Below are 24,798 nucleotides of genomic sequence, written 5' to 3' on the forward strand. Positions count from 1 at the left end.
CCATATGAACAAATGAATGCTATTCGCCTGTCTTGTTTTTCAAGAGAGCTGAGTTTATAGGCAGTAAATGCACCTGCACACTAATCATCATTTTTCTGAGAGGAAGCAGAGGGGAAAAAATGTACATACATTATCACCCATATGAAATACCAGTACAACTGCTGTATTAATGACTGTGCCAGCCCTGTTCACATCACAATAAGAGGGTGTGAGTTCAAGAATTAGGTTTTGAATTTGAGGAAGGAGCCTTTCATGAGCATATTTAATGCCAGTAGCAAACCAGACGAGATGATGACCAGCTGCTGTCACATTCAGAAAAAAAGGCTTTAAAGAAGTAGGGAGAAGGCATGCTGACAAGATGGGCAAAAACAACTGAATGTGGTGAAGGGGAGGTGGAAGGACAGAGAGGGGGGTACTGAGGGATGCTGCAGAGAGGGAGGGGACACAGACAGAAAGACAGAACAGGGGAGGAAAAGAGAGTAGGAGGAGGGGATCAAGCTGAGGAGAGAAAAAGCCAGAAATGAGTGAACAACCAGAAGGAACAGCATGAGAGAAGGAATAAGAAACAGGGAGACAGAGAGAGAAAGAGGGAGACAGAGGTAGAGCAATGGAGAGCACACTCCTCCTGGCAACCATGACAACCGAGGCAAGTGCACACCAAACACGGTGGCTATGAAACGGGAGAGCATGGAACGAAAGAAAATGGCAAGAGCAGCTCATAATGGCCACCAATATGAAGAAGGATACTTCTTCCCTTTAACCCAAATCATTTATGGTGGATTTTTTTTCATCCTTCTGCTTTTTTGACTGTGTTTCTACCTATTCGCTCTGTGGTGGTGGAGAGCTGTGGGGGTGAATGGAATGCTTTCTGTTGCTGGCCATCTCAGAGTGCTTCCCTCATTTTCAGGGAGAAATATGAAGAGCTTTAAGTAGAAGCACTCCTGTCTTGATGGAGTCTTTGATGGATTTCCTGAGGTTGGCTTGACCTCACTCACATCACATGTTTCTCTTTTGGAACAAACAATCCAAACTGGAAATCACAACTCATCCTTTTCAAAACTGCACCGAAAATCCGAAGAGGTGAACCATGTAAAGCTAATGTCTTTGGGTGAGTTCACATTCCCAACCATTTCTGAGAAAATGTGAAATGTGTTGTTTCAGCCTAAGGCTTAATATGCATTTCCCCTGCAGTATGTAAATGTGGATCTGTTAATGTTGATTTTATTGAATATTTTACTGTCTGGATCAATACACAGCCTTCAATAAATTGCACCAACATTTCAAGTCAGTTGCAAAATCCTAAAGCTAATTAGGTTAAAAGAGATGTTTAAATATAAAAGCACATTGAAGCAGTGAATTTGTACAACCCACAGCAAGACAAAATGCACTGATGTTATACCTGGTTCAGTTTGCACTGCAATATCCTCATATCCAAACTGAGCAACAGCTGTGTATGCTGTATGTGTATGCTACTCCAATCCAGACTATTCTACTCAGGGCCTTTTAGGGACAGATGACCTCTCTCACTCCAGTAACCTTTTCAATGGACACAAACACAATTAAGTGCTGTACTCATCAGTGATCTCAACCAGTGATTAACAGCGTCAAGCCTGAAGCCCCAAATTTATGGGAGGACATGGAACAGACTAGGCATCTTTCTGTAAATTTGCAGTAATATAATAAATGAATATTGCCATAATTGTTTTTAATAAAGATAGATACATACAAAAATGCTATCAAGAATCGTGTTGCATCATTTCACTGCAACAAAGTGGATTTAGCTGGCTGAAAAAAAATCACTAAACCTAGTAAGGTTATGCCTTTCACACACTAATTAATCAGCATAATTGCTGCTCCTGCAACTTCAACATTGGACTAAATTGGTTCTGCCAAAAACTAGATATGGTTTAATCAGTGACAGTGTGTAGGTAATTTTTTAAATGCTATTTTCTGTCTTCTTCTATGACAGAGTAAAATGGTAGAATCATCAAAGTGTCTAAGATGATATAATCATTTCCTAATAATTCCTTGTTGTTTGGGTGGTGTGTTTTTTATGTTCATTTTTATGTTAACATCTTTCAAATACAATCACTGAAACATCGCAGCTGGTGAAATTCTAACACAGTAACAGAACAAATCCAAAACACAGTAATCACTTCAAGAGGGTTTGATAATTGGATAATTGTCATTAACTATGCTGGGACAAAGTACACATTTAAAATAGTCGTTTCACAACATCTGACACTCCTACTAGTTCTTGTAGTTACACTGGCCAGAAATGTTCTTTGTGTGTGTCGGGTGTTGTAGAATGACAAATGCCTTGGGGGTAAAAAAAAATAAATAAAAAAAATCCATGTATACTTTAGAAAGACACAATCCACAATACTGACACACTGTGGCCCTGCCTTAGTCTCCTCTGTTCCAGTAGGATATTGTGTTTACAGATAACAAATGACTGGCATACATACTTAAATTAAAGAGTAAAACCCCAAAGAGAAATTCAAGGGTTTCTACCCAACAGATTCCTCTAGGTGTGAAATTCTCCATGTAATGAAATGTAATGAAGGTCTGATGTCATACTTCATGCCACTGCAACACTGGAAAGGCAGTGCTATGGCAAAAATATTTCTTTCAGAAACTCCTTTGGCTCTAGTGACATCACAGAAACCATGACCTCATGACCTGATTATAATCGAAATCAGGACCATTGAAGCAATTCAGTTTAATGTAACATTCAGTTTAATGTAACTTTATGTAATTGATTTTTTATGTAATTGATTGTAATTGATTACATTTTATGTAATTTAAATTTAATGTAAACAACAGGTCATTAACCTCTCCGTTTTAGTATTTCAGAAACTCCTGAGCTCCTGGGATTTTCACACACAACACTCTCTAGAGTTTACACAGAATGGTGGGAAAAATAAAAAAAAAATCCTGCAATTAGAGGGTCTGTAGGCTGAAATACATTGTTGATGAGAGAGATCAAAAGGAAAATGACCAGACTGATCTGAGCTAACAGGACGTTTACAGTAACTCAAATAATCACTCTTTACATCTGTGGTGAGCAGAAAAGCTTCTCAAAACACTCAAAACATCAAACTTTAAGGAGGATGAACTACAGCAACAGAAGAAATGCCAGCCAAAAACAAGAATGTGAGGCGATCATGGGCACACACTCACACAAACTGGCAAATGTTTTTGCAATATTCTGTGTAAACAAGACTGTTGTGTGTAAAAAAAAAAAAAAATCCCAGGGGATATTCTCAATTTGGCACCAACAATCATGCCTCAACTACAGTCAGAGAGAGCACATTTTCCCCCATTCTGATGTTCGATGTGAACATTAACTGAAGCTCTTGAGCTGTATCTGCTTGATTTTATGCATTGTGCTGCTGCTACATAATCGCCTGATTAGATATCTGTATGAATGTGCAGGTGTACAGGTATATCGTATTAAAGTGTACAGCTAGTGAATGTTCACTTAGAAAATAAAATGTCCAAAGAAAGAAGGGAAGGCATTAGAATTGCTGCCTGCTTCTCCCAGGCTCTAGTAAACAATTACCTACCTATCTAATTAGCATTTTAGTTTGAGTACCATGTGGTTTCAAAAAACAGGCAGTGGTGCTGCTTATCACCAGCATTTAGATTTTACCTAAAATTAACAGCTATGCTTTCTCTGTGTTCTTTTCTTCCTATCAAATTATGCATTTGATAGAAGGAGGCCTGGTTTCTTTGGCTGGAACATTAAATTCTTATGAGTTGGATGCCAATAAAAAATGCAGTTTTATTCTAAAAAAAGTTTTAGACACAGAAAATGTATATGGCATTTGTTTTTGTTTTTTGTTGTTGTGTCACTGGTTTACCTACACATCTAATGTTCAATCATGCACATGAGTGGGCTGTTATCTGCTTGATCTCTGCTGAACAAAAAGCCACAGTGATGATTCTTGTCATCATTACATAAATTAAACACAATATACAAAGTGGTTTTTGGCATTGGCCTTCATATCTATGTTTAGATGCAGTTAAAAGAAGAGTTCAATTAACATTTAACATGACGGACCAACATTGGAGTATCAAGCCCCAAATGAGAGCAGTCCACAGAGCCCATGAATTATTAATCCCTTCTTCATGATGCCATCACATCACATTAGCCAGAAGCAATTGCCAACCAAAGAAATGAATAAAACCCCGCAGAACACTTATAATCTTAAAAGTAAAGTTAAAACTATAGAACTATATGTTCCACCAATTTTCAAGAGATTCAATTAACTAGTTAGTGCTTAAGCTCCAGGTTGCTCCAGATTTGTTGGGATCTTAAAAAGAATGGAGATAAAATGTGCTCAGTCCTCTCTCTCTCCCCTCCCCCACAATACAGAGTGCATACATGAAGAGCTTTATGGTCTCTTGCCAGAAAATGTATATACAGCGGTTTTGTTTTCTGATTGTGTTATTTTATTAAATATTTTAATTGAAACTTTCAGGAAAACCTGTAAATAGTTTGTGAGCAAGTGAGAGAAAATGGGACACCATGGCCTCTAAGGCCTGTGGGGAGACGCTGTCAGCATGGTGTCAGGTGTGTGCTGGAGAGTGAAAAGCTGCTGGACGATGCAGTTCGTGTGTAATTTATATCAGTGGTAATGTTTCTGGGAAAGCAAAGTCTGATGAACATGCTAAACATGGGCTAAAGGTGAATTGTAAAATCAAACGTGTCCATTCATTTAAAAAGGTTTTAACTGACTTGTCCTACTTCAGGAACTTTGGCAGCACAACTAAAAAAAGTCCACTTGGATGTGAGAATGCCACAATAAAAAGAAGTATGTTGCATCTGAGTCACTGCTACCTAATCAGGTCCAACAGCTGCATAACCCGGGTCACATTAATCCAACAGCAATAGTCCACTGCTTCTCAAATCAGTGGTGGAACCCGGCTTTCAGGGCGGTAGCAACAGAGACAACAAAGCGATGTGTCACATGCCAACAGAACAATAATGTTCCAGCAACAATCACACCAACAGCACACACCCCAGTCCCACCAGGCCCTTTTCGGCAACTGCAGGTAGATTACATATCATTGCCACCATGTAGAGGAAAAACTGATGTCTTGATAGTGGTAGACAAATTCTCCAGCTAAATACAGCTAAATACAGCTAAATGCCTTTCCTAGATGGGGTCTGCCTGATTCTATTAAATCAGATCAAGGTACACAATTCACAGGTGAAGTAGTATAGGAAGTAGCCAGGATACTCATAGTTAAGTGGAATTTGCATTGTCCACATAGGCCACAAGCTTCAGGTCAAGGTGAATCAGCTAATAGGACAATTAAGACCAGACTGAGTAAAATGCATCAAGAAGGAGTAGCCTGGATTGAAGCTCTTCCTGCAGTGCTATGCAGCATAAGAGCATCCCCTGCTCTGTCTGTCCTAAACAGTACTGGCGTTACAGGCAGAGAACACATCAGAAGAGATCAGCTCAGATAAGGCAAGGTCCTTCAACTACTCTGAAACACTACACCAACAGATGGCTCTTGGATTTGGGTAGGGATGGGGGATTTTAAAACAAAAATATGTGAATACACAAACCTGATGCTTTATAGGCATTTTCAAAAGTAAAAATAAAGTCTCTCATTCTGTGTGTCAGTCTCCCCATCTGTGTGTTGTTCTACCTTTCCCCACATCTCTTTCTGTGTGATGGTACCCCTTCATGTGTCAGTCCCCTGCCTCTCTCTCACTGTGCATTGTTCTCCCTCTCCCCCCTTTCTCTTCCTCTCTTCTGTATCTCTCCCCCTCTGCTGCCTGTGTGCTGCCCCCCCATACTACTCTTTCTCTCTCCTCACAAAGTAATGTTTTTTAACTACCATTTTTGGCCACAGGCAAAGGCTTGTTTGGTCCACTGAGGGCTTTGCTGTCTGTTTCCTGCAAATGAGTAATTCCTCTAGCTGAAACACGCACATTGGCATTGCTCTACCCACACAGATTTCAGGCATATATACACTGCTCTTAGTGGTACTGGTTCTGGTTGTGTCCTGGATATCTTCACAAGTACAATGAATCAGTGGCATTAACCCTTTCCCTGCACTGCCCACGCTTTTCCTAAGCTCAGCATCTATTGTCAGTGTCTACTGTCCACTGCAGGTTGTTTACTGGTCTGTACTGCCTTAGCAAACTATATAAATGAGCATTTTCTGAAAGAAAATTCTGAATCCATGCCTCTATACCTATAGATCAGCTTTGCAGATTATCACTGTGTTTTCAGATTCATATTACTATTATAGTATGGAACATGACAAATCATCATAGATACAGGTAAAATCTGAAAAGCTGGAAAAACAAATGATCACATGTTTAGATTTTTACGAAGGGAGTTCAGATCAAAATGCATAAATTATTCAGTGTGCTGCAGTAAATATGATCAGATGAGTAGCTGCAAGTAAACACTATAATTGTGACTTGTTACAGTAAGCATGCAGTGTTCAGATTGGCTTGTTTCTCCTGCAGCTGCAAAACAGACTGCAGCACATTCATCTGCATTCGCTAGCTCACTGCCCAAGCAGAAAAGCAATCAACACACACTTTAATGCTAGTGTGGAAAAAAAACATTACCATCCATCATGTTGTGGATATGGGTCAGACCCACTGAACCCATTCTGTATTCAACAAACATCTGAACGCTGTTTCCATCTTCTGACAGCTATACATAACTCTATGTATGGGTGTTTGGGGGGTTATTTGTATAGGTTTTTTGCCTGTCTGGGTGGGTGTATGGTTATTTGTGTGTGGCGGAGGATATGTGTATTGGTGTGTGTGTGTATGTGTGAGTGGTGGTGGGTTTATGGGGTGTTTTTGTGTGCACGAGAATAGGTGTTTGTATGTGGGCAAAAATTAACACCTATCATAGAAATTAATTACACATGTATCCTCATGGGCAGTAATTTAAAAAAGAATCTTGTGATCTTGTGACCAATTCAACTAGTTTTCTGCCATAAAATAGAACAAAAATCTCCATAGGTTTTACAGCAAATTGTTGGAAAAAGCCACTGCTTTTAGCCACAACAGTTGTAAAGAGTATCAGTCACTTTGATCCTTTATCCCCTCACTTCTTCCTGTGGAAACCTTGCAGTTAGATGATAATTCATAATACAACATTAAAGCTGAGAACTAAGGAGTGGTAACACCCAGGGTAACACTTATCGCTTTGTTGATGAGCAATATGTGAATTTGTATTTAGTGGAATAAGGAAATCCTTTTTTCCATAACTAATTTAGTTGGCACAGATTTGATCGATAATGCTAGCTTATTAACTACTAAAAGGCGGCTTGCTTATCTCTCAGAATTTGGCATTCATGATTTTGTCATCTTCAGGAAAAGTGTTTCGAAGTGATTTGTTCATTTAGTGGCTAGGTAGTTATTTTGCTCACTAACATGCTGTGGATTTAAGGACAAACAATATAAATAAGAAATAAAAAAGAAAAATAAAAGCAAATTCTTTTAAAAAGGATTTTTGTAAATAATTTAATTAAATAAAAGTATTAATTTTTTTAAACATTTCTGAGTAAAATAAACATTTACTTAATATTTTCTGAATACAGTCAACATTTTTAAAAACCTAAAATACTCAGCAGGTATATGAATGCAACAAAGAGCCAAGAAAACTTTCCACTAATGTGGAAAAATATTACTTTATAACATGGCTGCTAATGTTGTTCACCCTTGTTTTAAATAGATTGATAAAGCACCCAAAAGTTACCTTACGATGCATATTCTCAAATGCATGACATTTCTGGCTCTTTGCAGGTGGACCAGGATCATGCATCCATGTGAGCTCAAAATGTTCCTCACAGTCTCGATAAGGCTGATAAGAATCACCTGCTTTTAGCAAAGAGAGTCAGCTGTTTAACCTTTGAATGTGTAACCGCATGATTGTACAGTGACTATCTGCCAGCAGATCTCGATTCAGCAAGGAATATGAAGTCAAGAGCAAGCTTTCAACATGCTCACAGTGATTATTTTTGTTTTATTGAACATGCATATTAAAAATGAAAATCATATTCCTGCCTAGAGAGGATCTGTACCAGCAGAGTTTTTCTGTGTTGTGATCTTGTACTGAAATAATGCTGTTTAAACTGTAGCCATCTTATTGGTAGAACAAGAGCTAGCCCAATTATATTTTACACTTGACATCAAATGTAATTATAATAGCATTAACTAGAAAACAGGTAATATATGTATAATATTGTCTGTATCCAGAATGTGTCTGGATATTAAGTTAAGGTAATATATGGAAAGTAATATCTTTAAGGATTGAATAAATGAAGTCAAGAGGGTGTCACACATCTTACATCACTATTAACACTGTTTATGTTCAACTGTACAGCGAGAGAGAAACATCTACTTTTTAGGCTTAAAATAAAGTCAAAACATTGGGCTAACTTTTACTGTCTGTTGCTCCATCTGAGATATAGTGTGTGTATGGAACATGTAAGTTAAAGAACCATACCACAATGTCTTGTTCAAGATAACTTTATTCATTCATATTTATTGTTTTCTTCTGACCTTTTTTCAGTCATATGGAAGGTGCACATTCCAGTATGACTTATGTTTGTTACTTTGGTGTCTTTGTTTCTGTTAATAAGAAAAGGGAAATAGAAATTAGAGAAATAATGGTTTATTTGATAATGATGATTCTCTTTGTCTTACCTTTCCCTCTGGAGCTTCCTAGTAGGAGGGGCTGGCCCACAAACAGGAAGCCATACCAAGAAATAATCCTTCCATAGGATGGGAGGAGTTTACTCATTGAGAGTGTGGAGAAGGTTATTTGAAAGTTATCTTGGATGCATGTCTTTTAAAATGCTAATTAGATTGTAACTGACCTAGTGTTGTCATTGGACCGTTTGAATCGGAGGGGAGGGGTTTGTGTGTGAGGGGGTAAGAGTGTAAATCTTTTGTGTAAGTTCTCTCTTTGTTTTGTTTTATTTGTACTTTGTTTTTTTTTCCTTCTTTTTTTGTTTGGAACTGCATTGGATGACTCCTGTTCCATTGTTTGCTCTGAAAAGACAATTAATGTAACCTCAAGTGGCTTCAGAGTTTTGTGCTCGTTTTGCTGCCTACTTTGCCTCTGCCAAGACAGCCTTATAACACCATCCTACTAGGAGGGGCTTTGAATGACTTACTACATGTATGATAAACATCACTGATGTTCATATTTTGGCAGCTCCTGAAGACACTAGATTTAAAATAGTGTCAGTGCCATTTAAGCAATAAGCAGAAGTGGCATTTTGTTAATAATGCACAAGTGTTTGTGTTTGTATCCTATTGTCACTTCATGCAAGACAAACCACAGTTGCCAGGTTTCAGCAAAATTTCCATGCTAACTACATCTTAAAATTCACACAAAAGACCTGAAACTAATATATTCACAAAGATCAGGCATTTGAACAGGGAGATATCTTCTTTTTCCAAGCCTTTTCATGGAAGACAAGGTCACCATGGTTCACACACAATTTTGATGTACATACATTATTCACTCCATAATTCCAATTTCTCTTTCCCAGTACTTGCAATATGTCTTACAACAGAAATGGTTCTGTACATCATAGTGTCACGGATATTTCCCTGACAAACCACCGGAGGGCAACCCCTTATGTGTTTGAGTTTACGTCTTCTTTAGTTGTAGGTTTCATTTCCTGTGTGCTTACCTGTTTTGTGTTTAGGGATTAGCTACCTTATTTAAGTTCATGTTTTTCTACACTGTCTTGCTCTAGCTTCTGTTTGTAACATGTGTTTTCTGGACCAAGCCTTGCTCTAGTTTTTGAATATTCTTGTATGCTTGTGTTTAGTATTGCTTTTTTATTCACAGTTTTTAGTAGTTGTAGTTTGTCCAGCACTGTAAATAAAAAGACTTTTCCTTATTTTCATCTCCCTTCAGCCCTGCTTTGTGACAGAAAGCCATCCTAAAAATGGATGCTGCAAAATTCTGCCAGTGCTGGACTGGACAGTTCCATGTGGTAAACTTATGTTGCTCCACTTCCTGGTTCCTTTCCTGTGTTCAGTGTGCTCACCTGTTTTGTATTTACTGATTAGCCAACTTATTTATGTTCCTATTTTTCACAATATCTTGGTCCAGCTTCTGTTTGACATTTGTTTTTAACCCAGGTGTTTTTTAGACCCAGTCTAGTTTTCCTATTTGTTTGTTTGGTAATGCTGTCTTTGTTCACAGTTTGTAGTTGTAGTTTGTCTAGCTCTGTAAATAAAGACTTTTCTGCATTTGCATCTGACTTGTTTGGTAGAGGTGGGGCCTTTATAGATCAGATTTGTTTGTCCAGCACATTTCACAGGTGCTTGATCAAATTTAGAGCTGGGAAATTTGGAGACCTTGAACTCTGTCATGTTTCTTAAACCATTCCTGGACAATTTTTGCAGTGTGGCACTGTGCATTATCCTGATGAAAGAGGCCATTTCCATTTGGGAATACTTTTACCATGAAGGGCTGTACCTGGTCAAAACCGTGTTTAGGTAGATGGTACATGTCAAAGTAACATCCATGTCAATGCCAGCACCCAAGGTTTCTCATACATATACACACACACTCTCTCTCTTGACTGTGTGGACGCACACACACGCACACACATAATGTATATTGTTCATTACTTATTGCACTACCTCTACCTGTCATCCGCTGCTATAGTTATATTTGTTTATTTCTATTTGCACTACCTCAACCGCTGCTGTTGTATTTTTGCACAATATTTTTGCACAATATTTTTTTTTACATCATTTCATTTAATCTTATTATCTTATTAGCCCATTATTATTATCATTTTATCTCATTTTATTTCCATTACACATGTTCTTTTCTTTCTTTTTCGGCGCTAAGTGTCCTGTGTTCTTTTTGTGTTGTCTTTCTTGTATTTATTGTCTTTTGCACTGTCTTGTCTATGCTCTCTTTGCACCCAGCTGCACACTGTGCACTTTATTTGGCTAAGACAAACTTCTGTCCTAGCTCTGTGGTGTTGTTTTTTTGTGTTGAACTCTTTGTTGTTGTATGTTTATGTAGCACCAGGTCCTGGAGAAACGGTGTTTCAGTTCACTATGTACTGCGTCAGCTATATGTGGTTGAAATGACAATAAAGCTTCTTGAATCTTGAATCTTGAGAACATTGCCTAGAGCATCACATTCCCTCCCCCAGATTGCTTTCTTCCTATACAGCATCTTTCCCCCAAGTAAAAAAAATGCACACATACCCAGCTGTTCACATGATGCAAATGAAAACATGATTCTTCTGATCAGGTCATCTTCTTCCACTGAACCAAGGCCCAGTTCCGATGCTCAAATACTTATTGTAAGCACTTTTGGAGGTGGACAAAGGTCAGCATGGGTAATACAACCAGGTTGCAGCTACACAGTCCCAAATGCAGTAGCTCTTCTATTGGACTGGACCAGGCAAATGCTCCACTCCCCACATACATCAGTGAACTTTGGGTGCCAATGATCATTTTACTGGATCACCGGTTGTACATCCTTGAAAACTGACTGTTCACTTGCTGCCTAATATATCTCACCCCTTGACATATATATATATATATATTAGAACACTGGGGATCAATATCAGATCCTCTGGCAGTATTCCCTATGCCCTTTTTTTACATGGAGAGAGAGAGTAGGAGTAGCATGTTTATCGGGTTCAAACACAGAACTCTTTCAATCCACTTATCCTAATTCAGCCTTCTGAGGAGGTATCAAACTGGGAGGACTGCAGAACAAGCACAAAAGTAAGACGGGGAATGGCGTCATTTTTGGATCAATATCACTGCAGATCCAGACAGCTGTTTTTTCTTTAGAGATGGATTTATATTCATATGTGAAATGAATGTCTCTTTACTGAAATACAGATTCCTCCACTACTAGGTACTCCTCAAAGCTTGACACTGTATTCCATATCCCCTATGTTTCCATAGGACTTCCATGAAATACCTATAATAACCAGTTGTTGTTATTAATAAAAACTTGTTAAAGTTATAGTGTTACACATTCTTTAACAATATAGTGCAATGTACAGTATATTTCACTTTGAAATCCAACAGTCCAATAGAAACCAAACTGAAAGAAGGTAGTATTTATAAGTGTGTCTAAAAAACTTATTGTTAGATAATAATAATAATAATAATAATAATAATAATAATAATAATAACAATAATAATAATAATAATAATAATAATAATAATAATAATAATAATAATAAAGAACTTATTAACTCCAGTTAAAAATCCCATAGTTGCTGCCAGTTCATTGCTGAAAAGAAAGATTCCACTGGAGAATGCTAAAGGAATTTTTCATAATAGGTGAAGTGACACTTAAAGGATTTTTAAGAAAGACATTTTTTCTTTACTGCTTTACTGGCTTTCTTAAATGTTAATTCTATTATTAATGGCATATTGCTAATTATACTAGTCTATAGGGCTAACCAGTGATTTGCTATTCAACAGATATAAACAGATGTTCCATTGTGTTCCTCCCTTTCAAGATTTACATTCGTGTTGCAGTGTTCACTGTTAACTCTACAGTGTTTCACACAGTTTTAACACCCAGTGGTCAAAAGTAGGAACTGCAACAAGCACTAATCCACATCCTTAGTGGCAAGAAATCACGCTGCTCTAAGCACAATCCATAAATGTTTTCAGTAGAGGAGGAACAGCAGGCAGGACAGTTAATGATCAGATTGTTGTAAGAATGTTGACAGTGTGTGTATGATGCATAAGTTGAAACTCATGAAGGTTCTATTGTTCATCTAAAATATTAAAATTTAATATTGTCTTCATTTTATATCTGCCCAGTTTCTTATGTGATCATCATAAGTGAGCTTATGCATGGCAGTTTATGTGGATCAAGAGTTGGCATGAACCCAAATATTTTGGGTAGTGCAATCTGTAGTATTCTCTGCTAAAGAGTGTTTTATGCGGTAGTCAGTTGTAGTTGTTGTCAATGATTCTATATTCACACAGTCCTGAAATGTAACAGTTTCTTTGTTTCGTTTCTGTCCAGATTTCTGAGATCTCAAATTCTCATGAACCCCATGGCGCAGCTGTACTATAAGAAGGCGAGTTATTCGCCTTACCGTGACAGGATACCACTGCAGATTGTGCGGGCCGAGGCTGAGCTGTCAGCAGAGGAGCGTGCCTACCTAAGCGCAGTGGAGAAGGGGGACTATGCTGGTGTAAAGATGGCCCTTGAACAGGCTGAGATCTATTATAATATTAATGTTAACTGCCTGGACCCACTAGGACGCAGTGCCCTTCTAATCGCCATTGAGAACGAGAATCTGGAGGTAATGGAGCTGCTGCTGAGTCATGGTGTGCATGTGGGAGATGCTCTGCTCTATGCCATCCGCAAGGAGGTGGTGGGTGCAGTGGAGCTGCTGCTATCTTACAGAAAACCCAGTGGTGAAAAACAGGCAAGTAACAACATGTTCATTTTAAAATTATGAATAGTGATTGCCTGTGTTCCACTGCAGCTGGATTAGGTCTTAACACCATAAAAAAGAGACTCTCCCTTTAGAAATGCTGATCACATATACATAATGTTGTCAGAGAGATTGTAGACTAAGAGATTATTTTCAATATAACTTTAAAATCAATCTAGAATAACCTTTTTTTCTGTTCTTTGCAAGTGGACAGTGCTCTTTGAGCATGCTTTCAAATTTACAAAATACATAATGCCCAATGCTTTTATCCAATGTGACTTACAACTGAGAAAGGATGCAACCGAGCAGATGAATGGTTACAGGCCTTTCATAGGCCTCAAAGGCCCAACAGTGGTTAACTGTTAATTCTGAAAGTTTAATTCATGACCTTCTGAGCCACCACTGCTGAAATATGCAGTATTTAGTCACCAGAGCTTTTACCCTATTTGAGGTGTTCATTTGGACTCAGACCATAACAACTGGCTCAAGATCCAAGAAGCTGTTTGTTTCCAAGAAGACCCCTAGTGCAATTTGATTGTAGGGAGAACATTATTAATTTCTGATTATGGGCCCAGCTGCAGATAGTAATGCAGAGCATTTCTGTTAAACTGAGAAATGCACCTGACCTCTACTGACCTCTACTCTCATAAATCTCTATGTTTAACCCAATGTGCATTAGATAAAAACATTGAAAGACTTTTTGTGAATTTCTAAATTATTTTTTCCTGCATTCTTGCTTGCCCTAAAGATTCTGTCACAAATTTTTTCCATAAGGCTCACAGATCAGATTGAGTATCATAAAGTTTTGAAACTACAAAACAACAACAAAATGAAGAGCTAGATCTGGAAAATATGGTGGATATGAAGCTTTTCATGACCATGCTTTTAGGCAATTCTCCAAAAAAAAAAGGTAGACAATAACAACACAATGATGTGCATCAAGACAGTGATGATTGCATTTTTTTTTTTTTACATAACAAACACCATCTAAAACACCGGAAATGCACCTCCACACACTCACTTTTTTAATCAGCAACAATGTGGTTATCATTTCACATCCACCATATTGGCCAGATCTCATTCCTTGCGACTGGTAATAATAATAACACCGCTTTCCAGTCAGTTGTCAAATTACTTTTGAGCCTGTAGAAATTGAGGAACTTATTGCAGTTTTATTTTGTTAAACCCCTTGAATTAAAGCTGAAAGTCATGATCTGAAATTATTATTTAATTTGTACTGGAAAACATTTACAGCATTTGACAGACATCCTTATCCAGAGAAACTTGCATTTATACTGAACTACCACAAACATTTATTTTGTTATTTTCACACCTTAAGATAACTAAAAAGAAAAATGGCAGTGTTTTCGTTGCAAAATTTTGTGGTATGTGGTATACATATATTAATATTCTTTATTATTAGGTACCCGCATTAATGATGGACACCCAGTTCTCAGAATTCACACCTGATATCACGCCTATCATGCTGGCTGCACACACCAACAACTATGAGATCATTAAACTGCTTGTCCAGCGCAAGGTAACCGTGCCACGGCCACACCAGATCCGCTGTGACTGTGTTGAGTGTGTGTCCAGTTCAGAGGTGGACAGTCTGCGGCACTCGCGCTCCCGACTTAACATCTACAAGACATTGGCGAGTCCTTCACTCATTGCTTTGTCCAGCGAGGATCCTATTCTCACAGCATTCCGCCTAGGCTGGGAGCTAAAGGAACTCAGCAAGGTGGAGAATGAATTCCGGCAGGAATATGAGGAGCTCTCACAGCAATGCAAGCTCTTTGCTAAGGACTTGCTGGACCAAGCAAGAAGTTCCCGTGAGCTAGAGACGATCCTTAACCACCGTGATGACCACAGTGAAGAGCTGGACCCCCGAGAATGCAGGGACCTAGCTAAGCTCAAGCTGGCGATTAAGTACCACCAGAAAGAGGTAACTATATTGAATGTTTGGAGCTATTTGGGAAAGGTAATGGATGCAGAAAAATAGGAGGAAAATTTTGAAAGAACATAATGTCTTGGTTCACCAGACATGCATTGATCTAAAGCCTTGTAATCTAAAGGTTTGTAAATTATAACAATAAAAATGTTTAATTTCAACAAGGCCAGGTTGTTTAGTATCATAATGTCCTCAAAACCTTCAAATTGCAAATAAAATCAGAACATTACTACATCTTGATAATTTGGAAAAAATAAAACATTTTAAAATATGGTTGTAACAATAACAACAACTATCTATTTCTCATTTCAGTGATGACTTTACCGTTAAGCTGCTGCTTTTTCTTATGCAAAAAAAAAACACTTTTATGGACAGTTAGATAGAGTGCAAAGGAAATTTTATGTCTATGTGGTGTCACAATTGAAATACATTTTATGTCCAATAAAAGTTTTATATTAAAGCACACATGAAAGGAAAAGAGATGGCATGGTGCTTCAGTGGGTTACCATGAGGGAAAAAGTACAATCTCCATCAAGTTTCAATTCAGTTTATTTGTATAGCACTTTTAACAATGGACAAAGCAGCTTTACAGAAGTATAGAAACATAAAAAAAAGATAAAGTCTATGCTTTTAATTATCAAGGCATAAATAACAATTGTGTTTGAGTCACTGACTTCTATAATCACACTAATTCTTACAACATTTCTATACTTCATTTATTTTTGAGTCTATTCAGATATTGATTTGCTGGTGTGTTTTTGAACACTGTCCTGTTGCATGATGACCAAATATCAGAATGAGGAAACTATGGGATCTCTGTGTCTTTAACCATGGCATGGATGTTGGTACCAGATGAGCTGGTTTGAGTATTTCACTGCTTATCTCCTGGAATTTTCACACACAACATTTTACAAAGAATGGTGCAAAAAACCAAAATATTGAGTGAGTGACATTTACCTTGACACACCTTATTGATAAAAAAGGTCAGAGGAAAATGGCCAGATTGTTTCAAGCTGCCAGGAATATCTAATAAATTATGTAATCATTCTTTATAACCCTGGCAAGAAGAAGAACATCTTTACATGCACAAAACATCAAAACTTCGTGGCCCACATTGTAAATTTGTTTAGTCTTTTTTTTTTACTGATTTTGCTGTCATGAATATAAATGTGCTTACAAAAGCCTGTAGGTGAAATGATGTAGCTCTTGGGGGGTGTTTCTTCATATATATGAGCATTAAACGGTTTGGCATTGGAATTAAATTGCTGGGAGGTCCACTCCTGTGAGGACTGGGAGGTTGAAATTGTTTGTAGATATACTTATAACCTTTTCCAAATAGATGAGCTGTAACAATTTCTTTTCAAAGGTCATGGCTGATGTTATTTCTTCTTGTATGATGTAGATGCACACCTGTGTGTTCCAGAACACCAAACCGGCAAATGTTTTTAAAAACATAGAACAGCAGAGAGAGTGAGTGAGTGAGTGAGTGTGTGAGAGAGAGAGAGAGAGAGAGAGATTATTATAATGTAATGGTTAAGTACAATGTGCACAGTGCAAGCAGGGACTTTGGCAAGGTGACACAAACTTGAGGGCATCCTAGGACATTAAGTGGCCAGTCACTACACTGTCAACAAACCTGAATGAATACATGAGGAGCAAGGTTAATCAAAGCTTACTTTTAGCTGCGTGTGGTCCTTATGTGGTCCTAGTATTGGTACAAGCAAGATGTCACAACAAGCATCCATCCATTACACATTCCTCAACTTTATGATGCTGGTGCCTCTCATCTGCATAAATTGTTTGGAAGCTAATACAATATTTGCAAAAATTTTTTTTACAGAGGTAGCATATATACTATACATAATACTTAGAGTTCATATTTTGTTATAGATGTTTATTAGAATACTGACTCTATTATTGAATCAGCACAAAAACTTTTTCTCCCAATTAAAAAAAGGTAAATATCATGTATCACCACTTTTCACCTGCACAAATTGTACTATTTTAGTAGTTATATTAGTAGTTAATTTTTGTAGTATATATACATATATAGCTGAGCCGTTATATGATTTTGGAGATAATGGGAATTTTTGATATTGCTTGTTTAAAAGATTCAGCTACATATCCAGTATTAAGGGAAGAATATATTTTTAAAGAAGGGGTTTGGTTGCTACTGATATTTGTTTAAAGAATCATGTAGGTGAGGGAGGGAACTTAAGCAGGGAATATAAGCTACATAATGATGATGTTTCTGTGATGCATGTTTCTGTCCTATTCCTGGTAAATTTTGCTATGGTATTTAATAAGAATGTAGGATTGTTTTTATTACATTCAATTAAGGTAGAGAGATGGAGGGATTTTCTGTAGCTCAGGAGGCTCTCATTCTATGCTGCTTGAAATAATAATAATTTAGTTTGACGCCACCTACAGTCTAATTTTCCAGTGGTCTGTTTTATGGTGGGTGGGTGATCTTTTTAAGAGGTTTTTCTCTTTAATTATTTTTCTCTTTAGTGGAGCTACATTACCTAGAACTGGTGTTTTTTTTTGTTTGTTTTTTTTAAATAAAGGAATCACTGCTAGCTGTGCCTCCAGGAGAAAGAGCATTAAAAACAATTTCCAAATACTGGTCCACAACTTTTGTCCTTTTGTCATGCCTGCCGTTTACATTTTTGAAAAAATGACTCCATATTGAAATCTGTTGTTTTTCTGACACTTCAGGATATTTGTTTGTTTACAGAAGATGGTAAGGATCACACAATTGTTATTTAGGCCCTGATAAATTGAAAGAGAGTGTACTTTCTTATTAAGCAGAATGAACTGTATGTGTCTTGTAATAATATTAGTATGTGTTCTGACTTTTTCTTGATACAGTTTGTGGCTCAGCCAAATTGCCAACAACTACTGGCCACACTGTGGTATGATGGCTTCCCTGGATGGCGGCGACGTCACTGGGTCGTTAAGCTGATCACATGTTTCACCATTGGCCTACTCTTTCCTGTCTTCTCCATTGTCTACCTGCTGGCACCAAAGAGCACACTGGGTCTCTTCATCAAGAAACCCTTCATAAAATTCATCTGTCACACTGCCTCATACTTGACCTTCCTCTTCCTCTTGCTCTTGGCCTCACAGCACATTGTGCAAACTGACCTGCATGTTCAGGGTCCACCACCCACCATTGTGGAATGGATGATCCTACCTTGGGTCCTGGGTAAGGATAATACATGTCTATGTAGTTCTACTATGTTGAAAGTAATTTAGGCATCCCATGTCTGTCTGTCTGTCTGTCTGTCTGTTCAACATCTTAGAGCTAAAAACTGTTGCAGTGGTCATTTTCACACAATCAGATATTTTATAGTGAAAATGTTTTATAAAAATGGATTGACTTTAGTGGGGTTTCATCAGGGGTCACTTGATTTTGAACTTATGAATATATGCTATTTTTAAATAAAGTGTATATATAAACAATTGCATAATGTTAATTTGTTCAGCAATGAAACTCTATCTATGCACGGACTTGTTCCCTCAATGCTGATGCCTCAGCCTATTGGCTACAATTCCCTATCCAGGTAACCCTTTATTATCCCAACTATCTCACCGGGAACAGCTGGGCATGGGTTCCCCACAATAAAAACCCTCTTACATTTACAAAAAAAACCTTTCTCATCTAGACATCAACAAAGTCTTATTTCTCTATGAACCCAGCTCTGATCCAGACCCCAAGGCAGAGATTCCAAATGCTGCTCAAGCTGAAGTAGAACCTCTGTCCTCTCTCTGCTTGAAACATCAAAGCATCTGGCCCAATGCCATACATCTATCGATCTATAACTGGCCAGTACACTTGATTCTGGAGAACTACATCACACCTATTCCCAAAGTGCCAACTTCCTGCCTAAAAGAAATGGTCTTAAGCAGCTTACCAATGTTTTGCTAGACCTAATTCAAAATACATTACTGATCTTCAAAAACAAATGAGTTCTATGTGATCCAGATAATTAAAAGTGGTGCTTGGTTTATTAGGATCACCTTTCTTAAATGCTCATTATTTCAGCATCTCAAATCCTTATTGCAGCCTAGCAATTCCACTGCCCCCAATAAAAAATAAAAATAAAAAAAGTCATACTCAATCTAATAAAGTAAACATCCATTTAATCCTAAACCCAGGTGAGAGCCAGGTACACATAACCTTTATGTCAGAGCTATATAAGCCCTAGGCTCCCTAGCCCAGGCACACATGATAGGCCACTAGATTTAGACACACTCACCTAAGTGTGACTAACTCACTAGAGTTAAGCAATGTCAAAACAGACCCTCATAGTTAGTATACACAGTACCATGGCTCCCTGGAACAACAGCAAGTTTGGTATTAAGATCTGAACTGTTGGGGGAGGCTTCCTCCTAATGTAACGTTTACAGCAGCAGCATGGTTCTCTTATCTACCTCTCCAAGCATGAGTATATGTACTCACACAACAGCAGTAACAGCTCCACAGCAGATCAGATCTGCCAAGGCCAATCATACCTACACTCCATACATACCTACAATCCAGCAATAAAATAAACTCAATAAGTATTGATAAATTAATTTCTTAGTTTCAGAGAAAATTGCCTAAGGCCATTGTTTTGTTTTGATTTTCAGAAGTGGTTAATTCTTAGAAGTTATTTAATCAAATCTTTCATTTTTAGTTTCACGAGGACAGTCGGGATCAGATGAGAAGAAACCGAGCAAATTCTTTGTTTTAAATCAGATTAGTCTGGTGTTTTATGTATTTCCTTAATGGTGACATTCCTGAATAATGTCTCATAGATGGTTATTCTGATCTTTGTAGGCTTTATTTGGGCTGAGATTAAAGAGATGTGGGATGGAGGCTTCACTGAATATGTTCATGATTGGTGGAACCTGATGGACTTTGCTATGAACTCTCTCTACCTAGCCACCATATCTCTTAAAATGGTGGCCTACTTTAAGGTAAACTCTTCAGATCTTACATATGAAGTGTGATCTAAAATAATAAGCTGTAATGTTTAAGTACTTAGAAATACAATATAAGGTTTGTGGACACTTGACCAATACTGAGGCATAATGTTGGAATCAAACATATACAATGTTCACTGTAGCTTTACAATTTCCCTTCACTGGAACTAACAGGACCAAACCTGTTGCAGTGTAATAATGCCCCTGGGCACAAAGCAAGGTTAGCTGAATACATTTGGGATGAACTAGAATGCATACTGCACCCCAGGCCTTCTATGTCTGATCTTACTAATGTCTTGTAGACAATCTCTGTTCAAATATCTGCAGACACATTTCAAATTCTAGTGGTAAGTTTTCCCAGAAGACTGGGGGTTATTATAGGTGTGAGTGAATGTGGAAGAGGATGCTCAAAGAGCACATGTGAATCTGAGAGTTGGGCGTCCACAAACCTTTGACCAAATAGTGTACCTATCTTGTAATTTACTGAATGGACTGAACACTTTTGTTCTGAAAACAAAAGCTGACAAGACTCATTAATGTTTGATTTATGGGGTCTGTGACAGTACAACAGCTCCCGTCCTCGTGAAGAGTGGGAGATGTGGCACCCAACACTGATTGCAGAGGCGTTGTTTGCCATTGCCAACATCTTCAGCTCGCTTCGACTCATCTCGCTTTTCACAGCCAATTCTCACCTGGGCCCACTGCAGATCTCGCTGGGCCGAATGTTGCTTGATATCCTCAAATTCCTCTTCATCTACTGCCTTGTGCTCTTGGCCTTTGCTAATGGTCTCAACCAACTCTATTTCTACTATGAAACTGAAGCAGCCGATGAGCCAAACCACTGCAAAGGCATACGCTGTGAGAAGCAGAACAATGCCTTCTCCACGTAAGTGAGGAAAGCATCTTGGACATAGCTAAATGTATTTTTGTTTTTTATTTTTTAATGTATTTTTAATGTATCTTTATTATGTATTTGAAGTCAAGGTTGAGCATTACAGAAAATCAGTGAAATGCTTGTAAATTCAAAACACTGAACGCTCAACTGCATTCATACATGAGTTACTATGCACTCAAATCCCAGTTTGGTTTCAAGTATTATATAAAAATAAGATATACAGATTATGTATACATAAATTACTGTCTATATAAGAATTAAAGATACAGTATAAGTAAATGAAAACCTTTTTTTTTTATTTTATAAATGCATGTCACCTAAGGCTGGATATGTTGAAGCTTTGTTTGTAGTTTGTAGTGGAAATCAAAGCCAGTTATGAAACAAATGTCAAAGTCAAAGTCAAAGAAGCTTTATTGTCACTTCAACCATATATAGCTGATGCAGTACACAGTGAAATGAAACAATGTTCCTCCTAGACCAAAGGTGCTACACATAACAAAGACAAAGTACAGTGACGCAGACAAACATAGAGCTAAACATAGAGAAAAACTAAACTATACTTAAGGTGCAAGCTTTAAACTAGACATACAACAGAAGTGCACAGGATGACAAGATAGGACAGTGCAGACAAACAACATATAGACAAGTGCAAAAGAATAGTGTGGACAGTGAGTGCAAATATTAAAGTTACATGTAAACAGGATCAATATAATGTGTAAAGTGTAATGTAAATTAACATATGCGTGCAAACAGGACAATTTGTGTGTGTGTGTGTGTGTGTGTGTGCGCGTGCGTGTGTGTGTCTGTGTCCAGCACAGTATAGTTCTGTAATGTTTCTGATGTTTAAAATTTTGTATCTAAAGAATTGCAATAAATAAATACTCCAGTTTCCTCCCCCAGAACAAGGACATGTGTGTTAGGCTGATTGCCATCTCTAAATTGTCTGTAATGTGTAAATGGGTATGTGAGTATTTGTATGATTGTGCCCTGTGTTAGACTGCCATCCTGTCCAGGGTGTACCATGCCTAGTGCCCAGAGTCTCCTAAGACAGGCTCCAGGTCCCCCATGTCCCAGTAGAATAAGTGGTGTAGAGAATGGATGGATAGAGGGAAATGCAATTATTGTTACCATGCAGGCCTCTTTGAGAGAGCAAATCCCATTCCTCGGGTATTGTGAAAACAGCATGTTAAAGATTGGAGGAGATTTCAACTTATACAGAACAATGGTCCTGAGAGGGAAGAAAATTTAATTTGTTCTAAAAAAAAAGAAAGAAAGAAAGAAACCATTTCTCATCTATATTTTCTGTTAGTCAGCATTCTCCTGCTTTCCTTCAACTTTCAGTGAATAATGATGTTGGGGACAAATCTCATCTGGTGTTTCATTTTCGTCCTTGAGTCATAGGGAGACTTTCTTTTTTATCCTCTCTATCTGGCTGGAATGTCCTGCATTTATGTCATCAATAAGTGAAATGTTGATAGTATTTTTTGTGACCTAAAACTGAATGCATTCATAATTATTTTAAAACATGTTTAATCTATTTATATGTGTATCTAAGCAAAAATACCTGTTTAGAGTGTCTGTCTGTCTGTCTGCATATTCTTTCTATAACTCAGGGTCTCTCTTTTTTCTATCCTTTTCATTTAGGTTATTTGAGACACTTCAGTCTCTCTTCTGGTCTGTGTTTGGTCTGCTTAGCCTCTATGTAACCAACGTGAAAGCTCGACATGAGTTCACTGAATTTGTTGGGGCTACTATGTTTGGCACCTACAATGTCATCTCACTGGTGGTGCTGCTCAACATGCTCATAGCTATGATGAACAATTCCTACCAGCTAATTGCTGTAAGTACTGTTTGAGAATATGACAGTGAACATTGAACTTGTTCATTGAAAATGTTATTACATTTGTACTGTCTTATGATCACAATCTTTTATCTGTTGTTCAGTGTCCAAAGAATTGCCTTGTCCTCATACATGAAATTGTTTTTTAGTTTTAAGGTTCCATGTTCCAAAGCATAATGAAAGTGCAATAAAAGAGAAACAAGACACTATCAAGAAACTAAGCAGATCTGTATGCCATTATATATAATGGTACACAATTAAAAAGGAAAAACCTGAAAGAGTGGAGAAATATAAGAAGCACAAACATTTACTGCATTATATAATCAAACAGTCAGCATCCTACCATGTTTTTTGATGTATAACAATTTTGAGAAGGCCTTATTGACCTTGATTTTAGATTAAGATAGCAAGAGGAATCATCAGTGACTCTGGAAGAAGGTTTATTATTTGGGTGATAGATGCTTCAGAATATAAAATCTGCTTGCCTTCTGGCTAGCTCATGATCTAAAACTACAGTGCTTCCAGAAATTATTCACCCCCTACTGATTATTTATCTTTCTGCTGTGTTGTAACATCAGATCTATTTATAGATATTCTTCCAAATTCGGTGCAGGTGGACAGCAATTTTTAGGTCATGCCCAATATTTTCAACATAAACCTTCTCTTTTTCAAGTGCCTTGGGTAATAGTCCTGTTGTAATTTAAATATAGTGATCCAATCAGTACATGGGTAGAGTTTCATAAAAGTTTTTTTTTTAAATGTATATTAAAAAAAAAAAAAAAAAAAAACTCTCTGAGAAGACATGAGGAAGGAACCTTTGGGTGACCCCCAATTACAATTATAATTTCTCCTCTGCTTCTATTTCTATTATGACAAAATTGCTACTTCTGTTAACAGGAACTTGAGTATGAGCTTATAATGTGCTTTTTGAACATACAACAACCCTTTGCTGTTGTACTAACCTCCACTCTTCTGGGAAGAGTAACAGATTATGGATCATGGCAATATGGCTTTTCCCATTCAGCCACAAAAGCATTAGTTAGGTCAGGCACTGATTTCAAGAAAGACCTGGGGTGCAGTCAGCATTTCATCCAAAAGATGTTCAGTGGGGTTGAGGTCAGATATTTGTGCAGGCCACTCGAGTTCTTTTGTTCTAAACAGTCAAACCATGTCCTTGGTTCAGATCTTGTGTTCATTCAACAATATGTTTAGGTTTCACTCTTCATGGTAATAGCACACATTTGGTAAATGGAACAGTGTTGAATTTAGTCAGATTCCAGACTAAAACACTCTTACAAACATCTGATGTAGCAACTTCATTCGAAACATTGATAATCTAACTGAAGCCTAGACAGCTTAATGTACCTAAGCGATCCTCACCATTACTGTACTCTTAACAATGGTTCCATTTTCTCATTCAGGATCACGCTGACATTGAGTGGAAATTTGCCCGAACCAAGCTGTGGATGAGCTACTTTGATGAAGGAGGGACGCTTCCACCTCCATTCAATATAATCCCCAGTCCCAAGTCGTTGTGGTACCTGTGTGTATGGCTGCATAGCCATTTCTGTGGTCAAGGACAACCTACCCCTGATGAACAGCACAAACATGACAACCTCAAAGAGTTCACGGTATGCATTCAGAGATTATGTCTTTATTGATGGATGATGGTGATGTGTGCAG

The 24,798-nt window shown here is 37.7% G+C and overlaps 1 protein-coding gene across 1 annotated transcript in view; it reads left to right on the plus strand.

The window, feature by feature from the left end:
* Nucleotides 1-464: 464 nt before the first annotated feature.
* Nucleotides 465-24,798, plus strand: part of LOC131368654 (short transient receptor potential channel 5-like) — a 37,028-nt gene continuing 12,694 nt past the window's right edge. Inside the window, exons 1-8 of the mRNA XM_058414675.1 lie at nt 465-1,108; nt 13,041-13,449; nt 14,882-15,403; nt 18,281-18,617; nt 20,235-20,374; nt 20,944-21,266; nt 22,920-23,115; nt 24,537-24,746. Coding sequence (XP_058270658.1) covers nt 13,063-13,449; nt 14,882-15,403; nt 18,281-18,617; nt 20,235-20,374; nt 20,944-21,266; nt 22,920-23,115; nt 24,537-24,746 — 2,115 coding nt within the window. The 5' untranslated portion in view covers nt 465-1,108; nt 13,041-13,062. The remainder of the gene's footprint in view (nt 1,109-13,040; nt 13,450-14,881; nt 15,404-18,280; nt 18,618-20,234; nt 20,375-20,943; nt 21,267-22,919; nt 23,116-24,536; nt 24,747-24,798) is intronic.

Source organism: Hemibagrus wyckioides, linkage group LG18 (genome assembly GCF_019097595.1).
Source record: "Hemibagrus wyckioides isolate EC202008001 linkage group LG18, SWU_Hwy_1.0, whole genome shotgun sequence".
In the NCBI taxonomy this organism is placed as follows: Eukaryota; Metazoa; Chordata; class Actinopteri; order Siluriformes; family Bagridae; genus Hemibagrus; species Hemibagrus wyckioides.